Consider the following 19496-nt stretch of genomic DNA (forward strand, 5'->3'; position numbering starts at 1 on the left):
ATCTATATATATAAAAGGAAAAAGTGACTGACTGACTGACTGACTGACTGATCTATCAACGCACAGCTCAAACTACTGGACGGATCGGGCTGAAATTTGGCATGCAGATAGCTATTATGACGAAGGCATCCGCTAAGAAAGGATTTTTGAAAATTCAACTCCTAAGGGGGTTAAATAGGGGTTTTAAATTTTGTAGTCCACGCGGACGAAGTCGCGGGCATAAGCTAGTTAAATATACGATTTCTAGGTAGGTAAGTAGGTAATTAGGTACCTGCCTAGGTACCTATATCATGCCATGCATAACGTATACAAACGTACCTACAGCATTCCTCAGCCAGCGTGACAGAGTCATCTAAATATGGATAAAACTACAATAAATAACCTACACAACAAACCATCTGATATCAAAAATTACAGCAGCATCGAATCAAATTAGCCGTCATAATTAAAAAAACATGAGAAAAAAAAGCACGACGAAGATGTTGCAATTAATAGTGTCGGGCTCGTTGGGCTACCGAATTAACGAGGATCGTTCTAAACCGATCATGTAATTACTTCACCTCACTTCGCCTCGCATAGAATACCTACAGCTACGAGTGTCTACGCAAGGCGGGGCCTACGACCGATCAATACCGTTGCCAACGAGTATACACAGCCAGCTGCACACAAAATATCGCTGCCCCTTTCCAACAAAATAACAAAGCTCCGCGTGCGAGTGAGAAACGGAGCACTCCGTCCATTCGTTACACAAGGATTCCTTCCCTATGGGCGTATACCGTCCATCACCACACGGTAGCTCGAAAAGGCTCAGTCTCAAAACGTCAGCGTACCGTGCGCTTGCGTGTAGCGCCGCCGGACCATGCGAAGGTGAAGGCACCCCGCCACCATGCTCGTGCCACCTGAAATGATGGCGGCCCAATCTAAACTAGTGTACCAGATGAACAAGTACTACAACGAACGAGTCGCCAACAGGAAGGCACAGATCGCCAAAACTATCCACGAAGTATGCAGGATAGTCCAGGATGTGCTAAAAGAAGTGGAGTTGCAAGAACCGAGGTTTATATCCTCCTTGACGGATTACAATGGACGCTTCGATGGTTTGGAGGTCGTGTCACCTCATGAGTTTGAAATCATCATCTATTTAAACCAAATGGGTGTGCTGAATTTTGTCGACGACGGATCCTTACCGGGCTGTGCCGTGTTGAAACTCAGCGACGGCAGAAAGCGATCCATGTCCTTATGGGTGGAATTCATTACAGCTTCAGGATACTTATCCGCGAGGAAAATACGATCCCGATTTCAAACATTAGTCGCCCAAGCGTGTGACAAGTGCTCATACCGAGATTGTGTGAAGATGATCGCTGAAACTACAGAAGTGAAACTGCGTATCCGCGAACGTTACATTGTGCAAATCACTCCAGCTTTCAAATGCGCCGGATTATGGCCCAGGTCAGCTGCGCACTGGCCTCTACCCACAATTCCGTGGCCGCACCCCAATATCGTGGCTGAAGTGAAAACTGAAGGTTTCGACTTGCTTTCAAAGGAGTGTTTAACGTTGCAAGGGAAGAACTCTGCTATGGAAGGAGACGCGTGGGTGCTAAGTTTCTTCGAGGCTGAGAACCGTTTACTCCAAGGCGGGTGCCGGAAAAAGTGCTTGAGTATCCTCAAAACGATTAGAGACAGACATTTAGATTTGCCGGGGAACCCGGTGACTTGTTATCACATGAAGACGCTATTATTGTACGAGTGTGAGAAGCATCCTCGAGAACACGAGTGGGACGAGGGTGCTATAGGCGACAGGATAAATGGAATATTCCTCCAATTGATCTCTTCGCTTCAATGCCGCAGGTGTCCACACTATTTCCTCCCCCACGTGGATTTGTTCAAAGGAAAGTCTCCAACGGCTATGGAAAACGCTGCAAAGCAAGTGTGGCGGTTGACAAGAGAAATGCTTACAAATTCGCGAGCTTTCGAAAAGCTGTGAACTCTAGAGTAGAAGATAGCTTGTGAAGTGAGTGAACTAGTGATGTACCGCTAAGTTAATCCCCAAGTCATATTAGTCGTTTAATCGGATTAGATAATGTGCGTTTCTAATAAGAAAAGCGTGTGCGGTAGGTCTTTTAAAAGTGACTTTTTTTCGAAATCATACCTAGTTCGAGTCGAATATTCCATAAGGATCGGACAGACTGTAAGTAGACGTGATACTACTAACACACTAGGTCCTTTCATATTATTTGTGATATAATGTAAATAGCTTACTTATGTAATTGTTGTACAATTTTAGTGATATTTATTTTGACGAAAAAAAAACTTAAGCGAAAGTTCGTGTATTTATTTGACTGAAACTTTTAAAGTAGGTGTATAATCTAAATATATTATAATAATAAACAATTTGAAACCTATGCTATTCTTTTTATTATACTTCTGATAAACTAATAGGATATAATGAAAATTACACAGCTGCAATCTTTTGCAAAATATTTTTGGTCAGATCTTAACGTCTTCATAATCGAAGCCTTTTTAGAACCTACATAAGTACTTTTTAGGTCTTATATCTAAATGCATATTTACTTAATATATTCATAAATTCACAAATTTAGCAAGGAATAAAAAAAAACTCACGAAAGAGTTGTACCTATTTAGTTTTGTAACGTACATTTTTGAAGGCACTAAAATCACGTTATGAGATAGTGATGTACCTAGTTCACCTATATTTTATCATATCGTAGACTTTAGATTAATTGAGATTCACTACGAAATTCGCACCACAATAACACACAAGAGTCCGACTGTCTACAGCGTAGGCCTATTCCTGAGCAAAATATTTAACCAACTTTTTAAAAGATTTTAGCCTAGATTTTGTTTTATTTTTATTTTTATTTTTATTTTTATTATAAAGGCACACAAAACAGGTTTCAGCTACAAATGGTCCAAATAAAAATAAAAAACAATAGATTAAAATCTAAGCGGTAACCCTAAATATGTGTACACAACAATTCTTAAATAAATATATGCACTAACTAACTGATTTATAAAAACACAGAAAAAAGAAATACAAGAAAATTAACTATGAAAAATATACTTAAAGTGGAGAAGATGCAAAATGTTGATTAATATGTTTTTTAAATGTGTTCAAATTATTATTAAAAATGTCAATATTACGGTTAGAGAAAAGATCATTATACAGGCGACACATACGGACAACGGGATTGTAAAAGGAAGTATTGTTCTTATATACACTAAGGGCAAAAGTTCTAGGGTTTCTAAATCGGACATTATAATTAATATTAATCAACGACAGCAATACGGGAGAATCTATTTTGGAGTGAATAATCCTATGTAGAGATATTAAATGATAATACTTCCGGCGAAATTCTAAAGTTTGTAACCCAAAGTGTTTCAGTCTGTCGTGGTAAGGTGTGCGCCTATGGCCGAAATGATGCCGATAAGATAAAATGCGAATAAATTTCTTTTGTACACTTTCTTTTTATCTACTTTTCTGCATAATGCACATCACTAGGTAATGTTATCGATTCATTATTATACATAGCATTATATACCTACTAATAGATAATACATATTATATAAGATATTATACAGTAGGCAGGTACCACTACCAAATTCAATGTATAAAAGGAAAAGCTGATATACTGCTATCAACGCACAGCTCAATCTAATGCATGGATCAGGCTGAAATTTTGCATACAGATAGATTAATTATGACGTAGACATCCACTAAGGAAGGATTTTTGAAAATACATTCCCTAAGGGGGTAAAATAGGAGTTTGAAATGTGTGCAGTTCGTTTTGTAAGTTAGTTTTGTATAAACTGTAAAGCTTTTAAATGGTAGTCAAAATACAAAGCTCACACGAACACCGAGGATTATTTCCATATTATTCCAAAAGCATAGACATTATTATAAAATGTCGGAGTCCTTCCTCCCGAATGTCAAACCGATAACCAAAACAAAACGAAGGTATTTCGGCCTACGTAGTGGACTGTGCATCTACAGTCCTACACGGCCGAAAGTAATGTACATCGACCTTTAGAAGGAGCAGTAGCGTGCATGTCATAGAGGCATAAATGCACTGCTTACCCCAGTTGTAAGCTATTTATCATTATGACCATATTTTTCATTATGACCTGCCAGTAAACAGGTTCCTACCTAACTAATGCCTACCCTGGCTTCAAACCCTGTGCACGCCACTGAGAAGGAGATAGCAGATTTATAGAGCACTGTCTCTGTCGTTGAGAGCGACAAAACGTCATATATATAGGTATATAAGTGACAGAGACAACGCTCTACAAAGCCGAAATGTCATTCTAAAGGCCGATGAACATTACTTTCAGCCGCGTACTGCACCTACTGCGGTGTTCAGTACACGGACGTACATGGACACGTTTCAATGTTTCACGTGAATAACTAAGGCTTTTATCCTGTACAGAGCTGGATCTTGACTGTTTATGTAGGTAGGTACATGCCAATTCCTAGATTGAAACCAAAAGTTCAATGGTGTAGGTAGGTAGTATGTGCCTATATAAAGGCTAAATGAATTTTTGGATTCTGTTCATCAAACAAATTTTCAATCAAATCATAAAGATGTTGGATGATTATTTTTGTCCTCCTTTTTGAAAATGCTGGTTATTATAAACATGGCAGAGTAACCGACATTATTTTAAAAAAAACTACGGCAAAAAAAATTGTGATTACTTGGCGACGCCGATAATCACGCCAAATTTCAGCCCGATCCGTCCAGTAGTTTGAGTTGTGCGTTGCAGTCAGTCAGTCAGTCACCTTTTCCTTTTATATATTTAGATTAGATTACAGTGGAATACAAAAATTTATTAACAAAATATTCCTTAAGTTTTAAGATTTAATTTTTAAACCAGAATAGAAATGCAGCAAAGGTACCTATGTGAGTCCTGGTATGAAAGCGACGCTACACGTAGGTAGGTATCACATTACCAGATCATATTTCATAAGGCTCGAGATCGTAGGCCCGTCCGAGCTGAGATCATGCCGCTACACGGGCTATAAAATACATTTGAATTAATCACCTTGCTCATTATATTCTCTATATATTATTATTAAAGTATTATAGTTTGTCTGTATGTTTGTGCATGCATCACATAATATGAAGTAATGGACCGATTGAAAGGACCTTTGGCCAAAGTTGGCCCACTAATAAAAGACGAGACAAAATCAGGACAGTGGAGGATCTTGAACTGAATCCTACGCATCAGATGTCGGTTTAATTGTCTGACTAAGTATGAACTAGACTACGAAATTTTTGTCTTACTTTATTGTGGGCTTCTTTTCAGACCAGGGCGCGTTTGGAACCCTTGAAGTTGTAGTTTTAAATTATTGACAATAATTAAAACCCCACCACCTATTTGACTTTCAAAAAGTGTACCTACCAGTCAGGTACCTACCATATTTTAAAAGTACCTATCGTTTTGATTTGATATGTTGTGAAACTTAGTAAGAATAGAGAGACTTGTTTTTCACACACAGTTCACAAATCGTGGACAAAATTCACGACTGTGATTTGCGCGCTTAGATTAGAGCTGGCTATGGGGCCGATTCTCTTGTGGACAATCTCTAAACTAAACTAAATTAAGACGTCTAAATCTAGTATCTATCCTTTTCGGCAAGCAACATTATGACAGGGATAGCAATAGATTTAAACGTGTCATTTTAGTTTAGTTTAGAGATTGTGTACAAGAGAATCGGCCCCTATGCTTACCTATATTTCAGTTCATCAATAGCTTCTCAATGGAAGAAAATACCGCGATATAAGTTATTATACGGACAAAGCCGTAATCCTCATGTACCTAAAATCATCATCATCATCATCTTTGTCTAAGGTATTTGCGGAGAGCTCTCTCTGGTCTCTCGGATCTGCAGTTTCATCAAGTTATATTATGAGAGTGAGGAAATAGAGAGTGTACGCACCACTGTGTGCGCATAAATTACCTAGTACATTATAATATCTCTCGCGTAGTCGGCTAGTTTCCATTAAGATTCACTATCGTGATAGAAATTCGGTCGAGCTAAACATATTTTACTATGTGCGGAAGCGGCCCCAGGAAGAAAAGAATCAATGAACTTTTGAAGCGATCAAAATCTGCATAAACAACACCGATTTCGATCGCTTGAAATAAGGATCAAAACCTTTAATTAAATTCCACGTAAATTGAAGTGAAACCCACTCGGCATAGGCACAACGACGACCTGATTCAAGGACTCGAAACGATTTTCGAAAATCGACGAAAAAATAAGAGGACATTTAAATGAAGTAAGCGAACCAAATACGCGATACAATTAAATGCGTCCGCATAAACTGTACGCTGGGCGCAAAAGGTTTTGCTCGATAGGTATACCTATAGGGTTTTTGCTTTTTTAGACGTCATTGACTCGTCGATTCCACATCCACGTTTTTAAAGTTTTGAGTAAGTATCTGGAGTTATCGTGATCAAATCTGAAATGAGGAGATCCGTAGGAGAACTCGAGTAACCGACATAGCTCAACGGGTTGCGAAGCTGAAGTGGCAATGGGCAGGGCACATAGTTCGTGAAGATAATAGACGTTGGGGTCCCAAGGTGCTGCAATGGCGGCTTCGCACCACAGAAGACGCAGCCTTGGGAGACCCCCAATTATTACCTATATTTCTTCCTAAACAAATTAAGTGTACTAAACTCAATTAACAAGTTAATTTAAAATCAATTCTATACAGTTTAATTAGCACCAATATCAAACTTTTAAGATTTTAGTTAAAGTATCTAGAGTGAACAAGCTCGCTCCAGCAGATAGTTCTTTAGTTGTGTTGTTTGTCAGTAACTAAACGTAAGTTTTGACTGGTTAAGGCGCAATTTCACTAAGCATTTAACTCGTGTTTAGTTTAAACATTGTAAATACTGTCCTTTTTTGGCATAAGGCATAAATAACAGTGTTAGAACTTTAGAAGGACGAAGCTGTGTGGCTCTGTGTACGCCGTAGCGACCATTCCGTCGGGCATCGCCGCCTACACGCCTTGTTTTTAGCTTTTGTCCTAAAATTTATGGGCAATTGGTGTAAAAACGTTATAGGATCAAGATATTTTCATTACGTTTCAAGTTTAAACAAACAGCGCAAGGATATTACGGTAGGGGGACAGTTATTTTGTACGAAATAATATATTGAGTTGAATCGCCAAGAACGTGCAGCCTACTCGGAGGTTTTAGTATTGAATATGTACAATGCATTGAAGTAAATAGGTAGGTATTCATAGAATACAAAAATATGATTTTGCAATATTGTACTATGACAGTATGTCACGGAAAATAATTATTTGTTACTAGCTGATGCCCGCGACTTCGTCTGCGTGGAATCAGGTTTTTAAAAATCCCATGGGAACTCTTTGATTTTCCGGGATAAAAAGTAGCCTATGTCACTCTCCAAGTCTTTGTCTATACCCATGCAAAAATCACGTCAATCCGTTTCACCGTTGCGACGTGATTGAAGGACAAACCAACAAACAAACACACTTTCGCATTTATAATAAGGGTACCCTTATTATATTTACTGATTTTTAACCGTAATAATTATAGCTTTTTATGATTTGAAAAGAGCAGCTGCTCTTCCTTGCCGGCTCTTGTCAGTGGAATCTGCATTCCGAACCAGTGATAGAGCCACAAACGCAGCATAAAAGACACTAGTAGTTTTATATGAAATAAATATAAATTTTGATTTTAATAATTTCACAAAGAACATTACCTACCTTTTTTTAATTTATGGGCTAGCGCTTGGCTGCAACTCTACCTACCTATTACCTAACTTGACCTACTCAAGAATATACCTACCTATATATCTTGCTAAAATTACCACTTATTATTGGGAAAAAGCATAAATTCATAGAATATCCCTGCAAAATAAAAACCACCCAAAGAACATTGGAATAAAGGCCTATTAATAACAATAATCGAATCAACGATAAAAGTAGCCAATAAAATAAAATACACGTCCACGGGTGAACACGTTGAAAACGTGGACTTATCTCAAAATACGTCGTCAACCGCATTTCTTGAATTTAATAGGTTCCTAGAATGTAATTTTATGGTTTTCTAGAGTTAAATTTTATCTGAATGAGGCCTCGTTGAAAATTAACAGTCAGTTAAAGGTTCTTTTAGATAAGAGAGCGTTTAATATAGGTTTGGATAGACCTTTGATTGGTTAAGTAAGAAATAAAAGCAATATGCATTATGTTGGTTGGTAGATTTGATTCTGTTACTATGAAAACTGTTTTGATATTATTTAGTTTTATGCGGTTTTAAAAATGTATAATTTAAATAAATGTTTTCTATTCTAAGAATAAAATAGAATACCTACTATGTTTAGTGTAATAAATAAAAATAAATAATAAACACTAGTCGGGTGGCGACACTAAATTAGTGAACAGACTTTTGCCAGAATGCCATGACGCACGATATGGTGAAATGGCGTTGGGTAAAACAGTTGTAACTCTAATCAATATATATAAAAGGAAAAGGTGACTGACTGACTGACTGACTGAATGACTGACTGACTGACTGACTGACTGATCTATCAACGCACAGCTCAAACTACTGGACGGATCGGGCTGAAATTTGGCATGCAGATAGCTATTATGACGTAGGCATCCGCTAAGAAAGGATTTTTGAAAATTCAACTCCTAAGGGGGTGAAATAGGGTTTTGAAATTTTGTAGTCCACGCGGACGAAGTCGCGAGCATAAGCTAGTTAATTATAATCAGCAAGGAACTATCTTATTTTTTTTTTCAGCAAACTTTTAAATAAATTGAACTTTTTTATTCTTGTTCTGTTTGAATTCCGTTATTTTGTTTCCCTAACAGATAATTAGGTAGAGCCAGTGATATAACCTACTATAAATAATAATAAGTCAATGGGTAGACTAAGAGCCTGAGGCTTCGATATTTCATCCACACAATTTTTGGTGGACACTTAACATCAAATAAATAATACCAACAATAGGCGAATGAATGATTTAGTAATTGAACCATACAGTTTTCTTATAGAATATCGTTGTACGAATTACCAATAAATGAAAGAATTCAAATTTCCAGAAGAAGGAAAAACTTATGCTTAAACGTTAAAGTATGTATTCGAGTCTTTAGGAAGGAAAGGCTCGGAGGAAAGGCATTTCGAACCAGTGATGCATTTGACGATTCAAAAGCACTTTTATACAAGTTAAATTCAATAAAAAACATTTCGATTTTAATTTTAATTTTCAGGGACGCTAAGTTCTGGTTCAAGAACATTTTAAAATCTAGTTATCTCTTGCTTTAAAACTCCAAGCCTTTGGCAATATTAAGCCTGTTTTAGTTACAATAAAACACGACAGGAGCTAATCATCCATTTAAACTTTACACTAAAAGAGCCTTTAATAATTCATCCATAGAAATAAATAATAAACATAATGCGATGGGCGGACGTATGTTAGAAGAATTGAATAGTACACAAATTATCCTCGTAATGAGGAGGCGAAACGGGGCGTGGGTCCCACGTCACAACATCCTCAAAAAATGGGACCAGTGAAAAAATCATGGAGTGGACTATATATTATCTTTCTTTTTTAATATTAGGCTATATTTCAAACTACATAATATAAATTACTAGACTTGACAAAATGATTCTCGTGACTTCGTCCGCGTTAATTTTAATGGTACGATTACACCTACCGAGTAGTGAAGCGAGACAGTAAAATGTCACTCGGCCGAGACAGTGCTGGTGGCCGTTTATAAGTACGTATTTCGATTGCGCCGAGCACTCGTAAGTGTTTATACCAACCGAGTACTCGGCCGAGGACACTGACTCGCCACTGTACTCGTCAGGTGTAATCGTACCATAAGTAATAAGATTCTATCAATAAGTTTTGTAGTGAGTTGTAGATAGGTAAGATTTAACATCTCTTTCACCGAACCGAACTGTCTGGGGGATAATATCTATATAATATTACATAGCTATCTATCAGGAACAAAACAAAACACGAGTCCGACTCGCACTTGACCGGTTTTTTCAAGTTATTTATTTCTCATGCAGTCCAAAATCCAGTAGCAAACGCAAGTTCTAATCAAATATTCAAACAATATCGCCTATTATGTCCATAATTGTAGATACATTAGTATGCGTCGTTGTATCGTGACGGTGGCGCCACCACACTCATATTTCAAAGCTTTTCCAAAATAATATACCGTTATCATACGTGATAGTAACGCAAACGTGGCTCTATGTTTTGTATATCTAATGAGTGTAGTGGTGTTGAACATAATATTGAGCCTCAATAGCTCAACGGTTGACAAGCGGACTGAATTTCCGAAAGGTCAGCGTGCGGTTCAAACCCAACTCGTTGCACTATTTTCGTAGATGCTTACCTACTCCTAATGTAAGCTTTAAGCTTAGTTGGATGGGAAAGTGGAATATTAGTCATGAATAGCACGGCGAATATTCTTTTAAAAAAGAATAATTTCATGAACTACTTAATAATGTGCTCCCATCGATATATGCTCCTATGTGTTGAAGCTCGTTAAAACTTCTTGCAGCTATTGTTTTATTAATTGAATTATTGGTGCTAAGAAAATTACCTCGATAACTTATTTTACTAAAAATATAAGGATTCATGCAAATTGGTCAATTTAGAACGAAAACAATATTCATTATATTGAACACCTCTTTCTTTCTTTTTTAAAAAGGGAGGCAAAAATCTCGTAGTACTCTTAATTCTGAGATACATAAATTCTTATAACTATAAAAAATAGATGATGCCCGCCAATTCATACGCGTGGAATTGTTTCTTCAAAAATTGCGTGAAAACATCTTAAAATTTGACGGGATAATAGGTATTTTAGGTTCACCATTTCAGGATACATATGCCATCTTTGAGCCGTGAAAAGAGGTAACAGATGGAAAGACACACTTTCACATTTGTAATTATAGTATAAGTTATTGATATATAGTATAAGATATTGGTTTGGCAGTTGTATTAGTACGAGTATCTTATAGTACTGCCATCTTTTACCACCTTCACAGTAAATATGAAGAACGAAAAGGATAGCAGTACTTCGCAACTGTCGATTTAGTTTAGTTTAGGAATTAGTGCGAATTCAATCAAAATTCATAGTACAACAATTTTCACACACCATGCATTGCATAAGGTATACGAGGAGCGTCTACGGAGCGTCGAATCCGATGTAATTTGTATAATATTACAATTTGCTATATGAATTATTCAATGTAGCAGCCGACGAGCGATCTTTATTCGATTATCGGGATTTGCATACGATCGGATGCGAACCTGCAAACTGTAATGATCATTGCTCTTGGCCAATGGGCAATGAGGCTTAGTCTTAAGAAATCTAAAATAGATAAATTGAAAAACTCCTTTGGGAACGCACAGCATAAAAATAGTCAAGATTTTTGTCCGTTAATATTGCATTTCCATTACATCTTAAGCGAAAGCTCATGGACATGTGCATTCTGCCAACTCTCACGTATGGTGCTCAGACTTGGTCCCTGACAAACTCTCAAAAGTCCAAGCTCAAGGTTTGCCAAAGAGCCATGGAACGCAGCATACTAGGTATAAAACTAGCAGATCGCGTAAGGAATTCTGCTATACGTTCCAAAACGCGAGTAGCCGACGTTGGCCTTGCAGCCGCTTTACTCAAATGGGACTGGGCAGGTCATGTGTGCCGTATGCCAGATGAGTTATGGGCAAAATCTGCTTCTTTTTGGACGCCTCAGAATCATCAACGCCAGCGTGGTCGGCCGAGGCGACGTTGGCGTGATGAATAAGATAAATTTACAGTTACGTGGCCTGAAGAGGCACGAAATAGAAAATTGTGGAAGGATCGGAGGGAGGCCTTTGCCCAGACGTGGGACAGCACAGGCTGATTTAGATTAGATTAGATTAGAATATTGCATTTGCGCATTGCTATAACAGACCCGGGATGATTCGCTAACACAGTGTGGATACAACACTGAATGATAGCCACCGAGCTTATTTGTTGTATTGAGTTGTATTGAGCTCGTAGGTACTTGTAAATGTATAGGTAACACTAGATGATGCCCGCGACTTCGTCCGCGTGGATTTAGGTTTTCCAAAATCCCATGGGAACTCTTTGATTTTCCGGGAAAAAAGTAGCCTATGTCCTTCCCCGGGATGCAAGCTATATCTGTACCAATTAAAAATCGGTTGAACGGATGGGCCGTGAAAGGCTGGCAGACAGACAGACAGACAGACACACTTTCGCATTTATAATATTAGTATGGATGTAATATGTAATAATGCATCTTTTTGTTTAGAAAAACCTTTATAAACCAGTCAAGTGCGAGTCGGACTCGCACACGAAATGTTCCGCACGTTTGTACAAGATTATTCATCTTTCAATATTTTAAATTTACCTACAAGGCGGCAATTTTGAAATTTTTATTATGAGATAAGTACCTACATCCCCTGACGGACAGACAGACGGGCGGATAGACGGACGGACAGCGGAGACTTAATAATAGGGTCCCATTGGCATCCTTCGGGTACGGAACCCTAAAAATTATAAGATTAGGTAACTTGACGACATTGGGGCGCATCACAAAAGTCTAGAACCTAGGAAGCGGTGACCTGTTTTAGCTCAGTTGGTGTATTCTAAATACTAGAATACATTAGCCTGTCTAGACATTCAAATTATTCAAGGACTATATTTCGGGACTACATTTACATTCAATGTTTGCTAATAATATTTTATAGGCATGTGGTTTTCCTGTACGTAGGTACGTACCTACTTGGGTAGGTAAATAATTTTCATATTCTAGGAGGTTTTAAAATAAACAATTGTAATTAAATGTTCCAAAGATGTTGCCTAAGTCTTATTATATTAAAAGTAAGTGTGATTATGACAAGGCTTAAAATATTAACAACTAGCTTAATGCCCGCGACTTCGTACGCGTGGATTTAGGTTTTTAAAAATCCCGTGGGAACTCATCAATTTTCCGGGATGAAAAGTAGCCTATGTCCTTCCTCGCCCCTTTGGTTTCTACATACGGTATCATACCGGAACGCTAAATCGCTTGGCAGCATATTTGCCGGTAGGGTGGTAACTAGCCAAGGCCGAAGCCTCCCACGGCACCAGACCAGACCAGAAACTTAGAAATTATAATATTCCAAATCCCTGTCAGGAAACGAACCCGGGACCTCCTACTAATAAGACCACAGTGGTTACGACTGCGCCAGGGAGTTCGTCAAAATACATTAAAGTTTTAACAAAGCATTTAGGCAGGCAGAAGGAACTATTACATTCGTGTATCTACCAACCTACTGCGAGCTCGTATCAGTGGAGCAACTCTGTACCCGTAGAACAAGATTTTACGTCGCACCAAACCAAACCAAATTCGAGAGTCGAAATACTTCCACGTTACAGTAAACTGGATCTTAAATACCTTGTTTTAAAGCTCAAGTTTGTCTACACTTCTACAGCCAGCGCTCCAAGCGGAAACATTGCGAAATTAAAATCAGTGGCATTGAATATTTGACTTCAATTCAAGGCTGTTTAGGTCCATTTTACTGTAACGCGGAAGTATTTCGACTCTCGAATTTGGTTTGGTTTGGTGAGACGTAAAATCTTGTACTACGGGTACTGATATCTAAAAATGTTAAACAGTCGTCGATGTTGCGCAATCAAGAACTGTGCTGAAAAGGTGCCTTTAAACAAACAGGCATTCGCAAAATACAACAAAGCATTCAAATGTTTTATTTCTCGTGAAGGTAAGACAACACCGAAACACCGTGGGTTTATATTTTCTACACTAATATTATAAAGAGGAAAACTTTGTTTGTTTGTTTGTTTGTTTGTTTGTTTGTTTGTACTGAATAGGCTCAAAAACTACTGGACCGATTTTAAAAATTCTTTCACCATTCGAAAGCTACATTATCCACGAGTAACATAGGCTATATTTTATTTTGGAAAAAAATAGGGTTCCGTAAGATATTTGGGTTTTTCGGACACAAGGTGTAAAAAATCAACCAGAAAAGTTACTTATTTTGCGTACGCTGCCTAAACTATAAAAGATAGAACCATAAAATGTTCTAATTAATTGTAGATCTTATAAATATCTACAAAAAAGTCCGCGACACACTATACCCATCTATGTCGAGTGAGGCACAGCAACCATTTTTTATTTAAAAATCTTGATTTTTTTTTGGACTACATTTAAACGCGTTTATTTTACTCATGCTATTAATCCTTATCAAAATAAATGATTTCATCACTAAGAACAGTTTATGGAGATAATATTTAAACTTATCTTACTTATATATTAGTCTTTGAATGATTAAAATTGGACGTTTGGTTTTGAAGTTATGGCGAAATTAAAATATTACGATTTCTGCTGCACGGCCCGTTGTATTATATAAAGAGGTAATGTCGTTAAGTTTGTTTGTAGGGGGTAATCTTTAGAACTACTGAACCGATTTTAAAAATTCTTTCACCAGTAGAAAGCTACATTATTCCTGAGTGACATAGGCTATACGGGATCTTTAAAAACCTAAATCTACGCGGGCGAAGCCGCGGGGATCAGCTAGTATTATTATATACTAATAACTCGAGCGAAAAGCGTGCCCGTCCGAGCGGGTAATGCCAAACGACGCGACGTATGCAAACTTGTGGTCTCAGTACTAGCGAGAAACACAAAGGGATGTCAAAATATTAAAAAATCTCTCTTTTCGTCAGAATGTTACACGTTATTGAGAGAATATCAATAGGTTTTTTATTACTCTAATCGTGGAGGTAAAGAGCGGTTACGCAGTGCATCCGATCCGAATCCGTGAAAATACGTTCCTTTTTGTTTTGTATGGTAGCTTATGACATAATTATGTCCTAGATAATCGCTGGTTTTCTCACGGATGACGGATAGGACTCGGATGACCGAAGTGCAGTGCGTAATCGCCGTAACTGCCAGTTTCTGGCTTGCAATATTCTACTATCTTAATTATTGTTCAATTTAAATAAACTTGCATCCAATCTATGAATTATAAAAAATGGAACCAAGGTCTTTATGGTTCTGATGAAATCATAGACACAAAGACAATGTAAGTAAAAAAACACCCTGAGCCTTTTTTTACTCTACATGTCTATTCCTATCATTTAGAAATTCTAGGCATAGAGATAATATCGACACCTGTAGAATATATATTATGAATTAAAAAAAGACAGAAAGAGCGTAGGATGAAAGCGTATCATGTACTTGGACTACATCAAAACATCAAGGGTTTATAATATTATATTTGGTTAATATTATTCAATACTGATAAGTCGAGCGAAGCGAGCGTTCAACGAAGCGAATAATCCGAACCGACGTTAACGATAGAGTATCGTGAGCCAAGTCATATTGAAGATAACCAAACATATTAACATCAAAGAAGGCACGTTCTAATACCGAAAATACTATGTGGTCGTGGGAGCAGACGTCTAACGTACCTACATGGCTGTATATTTAATATTAACATTTAATATTGTGGGATTGTAGATGTCGAGTAACAAACAATATTTACCAATGTACTAAATAAAAAAATACTTGTGGAATACTAATCTGGCACTATTTTCTATCATTTAAAATACCTTTAAAAATGAATGCGGCTAAGTAACATTTTTTGGATAGGTAAATTCATCCCATCTTTTGCTTTCTATCTGAAACAGAGAAGCGAGTTATACAGCCTTATTTTCGAAAAGATCGATTCTGTAATGAAATCAGCTTTATAATAGATATTAATATTAAATCATATGAATTTACTTGAAAATTTATGTACAACTGCCTATTTTAAAAACTATGAGTAGCTTGGAGACGTTAGATACCACAAAACATCGAATGTTAAAATCAGAGCTTGCCAAGAAGTGACTCATCGAATGAGACGACGACAGTAATTAAAAATAATAGGTTAATACGATAAAATAAGTACACTTATTATAAACGCGAAAGTGTGTTGTTTGTTGGTTTGTCCTTCAATCACGTCGGCAACAGAGCAACGTATTTACGTGATTTTTGGCATTGGTATAGAGTGACATAAGCTACTTTTTATCCCGGAAAATGTAAGAATTCCCAAGGGATTTTTAAAACCTAAATCCATGCAAACGAAGACGTAGGCATCAGCTAGTATTTAAATATTTTCTGAACGAAGAACCAAAAGTTATCATACGTTGCGAATGTTGTTAGATAATTCGCTAAAACTGTGACTCTACCTTTAGGTACATCATTCGACACAAAGCATTGAATTTTTAGTGAAAACGGATCAGTTTACTTATTATTATGGTAAAGAATAACATCGAATATTGTGTTACTACAAAAGAGGGATTATGTTATTGATATTATAACAAACTATGATGGGTTAGGGGTATCTATTAAATAGTTTCCGTTATAAACCGTAAGCAAAAATGTGGATAAGTTTTATAACTATTTCTGAATTCGTGAAATTAATTTTTTGTTATAAAATGAAGACAGACTAAAACAAATTTTGTATTTGTTTTTATGCATCATAGTTTTTGAATTATCATGCAAAGTGCCGAAAAAATACGACTGTAGTACAGAATCCTCGGTGCGCGAGCCTGACTCGCACTTGGCCGGTTTTATTCTTATTTTACGTCACCCATAGCCCAATATTTTACATATTATCGTCGAACTACAGTGAGGGAACTCTCAGTTTGATCCTGTCAAACCGAGAGTTCCCTCACTCTAGTTCACTCTGATAATGTGCGAAGACCTTATACATAATAAATAATATATAAGACCTTACTGCCTAAAACTTATTTTTAATTTCCACCAAGAATTTGAATACAGAACGTAGATAACACATCGGGGCGCATTCGCTAACTTTTTTACTGTTTCCCATCCGATAACCGGCGACGGCTAAAAAGCATTTCTGTGTATTTTTATATCGAAAAAAAAAACAATACGCGGATCGACCGTGACGCAACCGACGACATTTTTCAATATCGACACAAAAAAACGTTTTAGGCGAATCTCTAATAATATGTATTAAAAACTGACGGTGTAATGTCTGTTCATCAAAGAATTTATTAAATGACTAGCTGATGCTCGTGTAAATGACTAGCTGATGCCCGTGAGTTCTTCCGCGTGGATTTTTTTAGGTATAATATGTATTGGAGTGAAAATCCCTTGCGAGCTAATTGATTTTTCGAGATAAAAAGTAGCCTACGTCACTCTTTAGGTCTTCTAATAATTCTAATATGCATGCAAAAATCCCGTCGATCCGTTGCTCCATTGCGGCGTCATTGACGGATAACACCATAAACCAATAAACAAACACACTTTCGCATTTATAATATGGGTAGTGACCATAGTCGTCTTTTTCGGGATTTTAAAACCAAAAATAATTTTCAGAGAAAAGAATATAGGTAAGTATACTACGCGACAGGTTGAGATGACTTGTTTATTTATTTTATTATTTATTATTTCATTTCCACACAAAAAAAAAACACTTACATTACTGTATAGATAACATTACCGTGGCTTGTCTGAGCACTGCACATTCCTCTGTCGTTAATACTTAGTCTAATATTCTAGGTAGGTATGTGCAATTATTATGAACATAATGAAGGCAGTTTTAAAATAAAATATGTCCGCGTCAACAAGCTTCAATTTCTGCATACGAGTTGAACCTCGCCACGCCAAAATGCACGCCAAAAATATACAATGATATATTTGAAGGAAGCAAAGTCGCAGGTAAAGGCTAGTAGGTATAACTTTTAAAAATAAACCCTCTATCGCAGCCGGCCGCGGCTTTTTATCGGAAGGACGATTTTTCAAGTTGAGACAAAAGGGAACAAAACATCAACTCGTCGCTAAAAGCGTAAGGTTTGAATTTCAAAAAATACATCTTTTTAAAATTTCATCGCTATTGTTTAAGGGCCACTACACACTACATCTACCTACTACTTTTACGATCGGCGATTTTCAGTAACTCGAAGCTGCGACAGCTTCTACAGTGCGACAAGGCTATCTAGGCGTGTGGCGAAAATCAGAACTAACGGTGCCGTCAAGTGTCCCCTTTGTTCTCCAACAGCGCCCCTCTGTCAATGCCATTCAAGTGCCAAGAGAGCCTTGTCGCACTATAACTCTGCACATTTGATTGTTAGGTTGGTTTAATTTAATCAGAACCAACTTATCAGTACCTACTCATGATAAATACATCGCCGGCCTTCTGAACACGGGTCTCCTTTCAGAATGAGACGGGTTTAGGCCATAGTCCATCACGCTGGCAAAGTGCGGATTGACACACTTCACACACCTTTGAGAACATTATGGGGATTTCTCACACTGGAATTCATAGTCAAGATAGAGGCTTTTTTCGTCCCCTAAAGAAGCCTCTATCTTGACTATGAATTCCAGCGTGAGAATTCCCCTATCTTGACTATGAATTTCGAAGTCAGACATGCAGGTTTCCTCAAGACGTTTTCCTTCACCGTTAAAGCAAGTGATGTTTAATAAAACGCACGAGGTGCCAATCGCAGCACTTTTAAGACTTTGGCATCTGCAGTTTTTATATTGCGATCGGTCGCAGCAAGTCGCCTAAACGATGCAGTTGGAAAATCGCTGATCGCAGATGCTAAAAGTATCGTGTATGTTTTGACTCTCAATCGGTTCACGAATGACTGGTTAGAAAGAGAACGAACTATTTCAGCTGGTGTATTAGAAGAGGATGCGAATATGTATGATGGACGGTGCACGTCCACGGCTGAGACGTCGCTCGTAGCTCACGACGCGGCACATAGTTTCTCATCCCCGTACAAAAATAAACCACCATTCAGTTTTTATGGCCGCCTGGTATATTTAGACGACATTGTCGTGGGTTTGGGAGTTATAAAAAAAGTGTTAAGTGGATGATTTATATTAAGTGCGGCGCATTACGGGCTTCCGGAGTAATTATTAACTAAAATGGCACCGAAAACTTCTTACTTCTGCGTCCGTGACGGTGGATTACCCTTTTGGAATAATTCATCGCTTTTTAAAACATCTACTCAGGGGACCAACTTGCACTTGATATTCTATCCTAGTCATTTCATCATGGTAGTCAGTGTACAATGCGATAAGACTCTCTTGGCACTTGAATGACATTGACAAGGGGGCGCTGTTGGAAAACAAAGGCTTATTCAAACAAGAACAAAGGGGACACTTGACGGCAACGTTAGTTCCGATTTTCGCCACGCGCCAAGATAGCCTTGTCGCACTGTATCCTACTACAAATAAGTACACGATGGTAGTTGTCAAAGCAGCCCGCTAAAAAACGCTGTTAGAGAACGCTAATAACAAACTTGCTAAAAGGATATTTGTTCATGTTGCCTCCAACGCATCGGCGGCTCCTCTGGTGCTGCAAATGTTCATGGGCGCCGGTAATCACTTAACATCAGGTGACTCGCCTGCTCGTTTGCTTGCTATCTCTATTTAAAAAAAAGATAATT

General features: G+C 37.6%; 2 protein-coding genes across 20 annotated transcripts in view; one reads left to right on the plus strand and one right to left on the minus strand.

Annotated features, from left to right (window-relative positions):
* Nucleotides 1-19496, minus strand: part of rg (A kinase anchor protein rugose) — a 530630-nt gene that overhangs the window by 105966 nt on the left and 405168 nt on the right. The gene's annotated exons all lie outside the window — the stretch shown is intronic.
* Nucleotides 804-2402, plus strand: LOC117992665 (protein mab-21). The gene has a single exon (XM_034980375.2). The coding sequence runs from the start codon at nucleotides 887-889 to the stop codon at nucleotides 1982-1984; it is 1098 nt and encodes a 365-aa protein (XP_034836266.1). The 5' UTR covers nucleotides 804-886; the 3' UTR covers nucleotides 1985-2402.

Source organism: Maniola hyperantus, chromosome 22 (genome assembly GCF_902806685.2).
Source record: "Maniola hyperantus chromosome 22, iAphHyp1.2, whole genome shotgun sequence".
NCBI classification, from domain to species: domain Eukaryota; kingdom Metazoa; phylum Arthropoda; class Insecta; order Lepidoptera; family Nymphalidae; genus Maniola; species Maniola hyperantus.

Coding starts and splice junctions, on each gene's coding strand:
- LOC117992665 (XM_034980375.2), top strand. CDS start 887: ATGCTCGTGCCACCTGAAATGATGGCGGCCCAATCTAAACTAGTGTAC.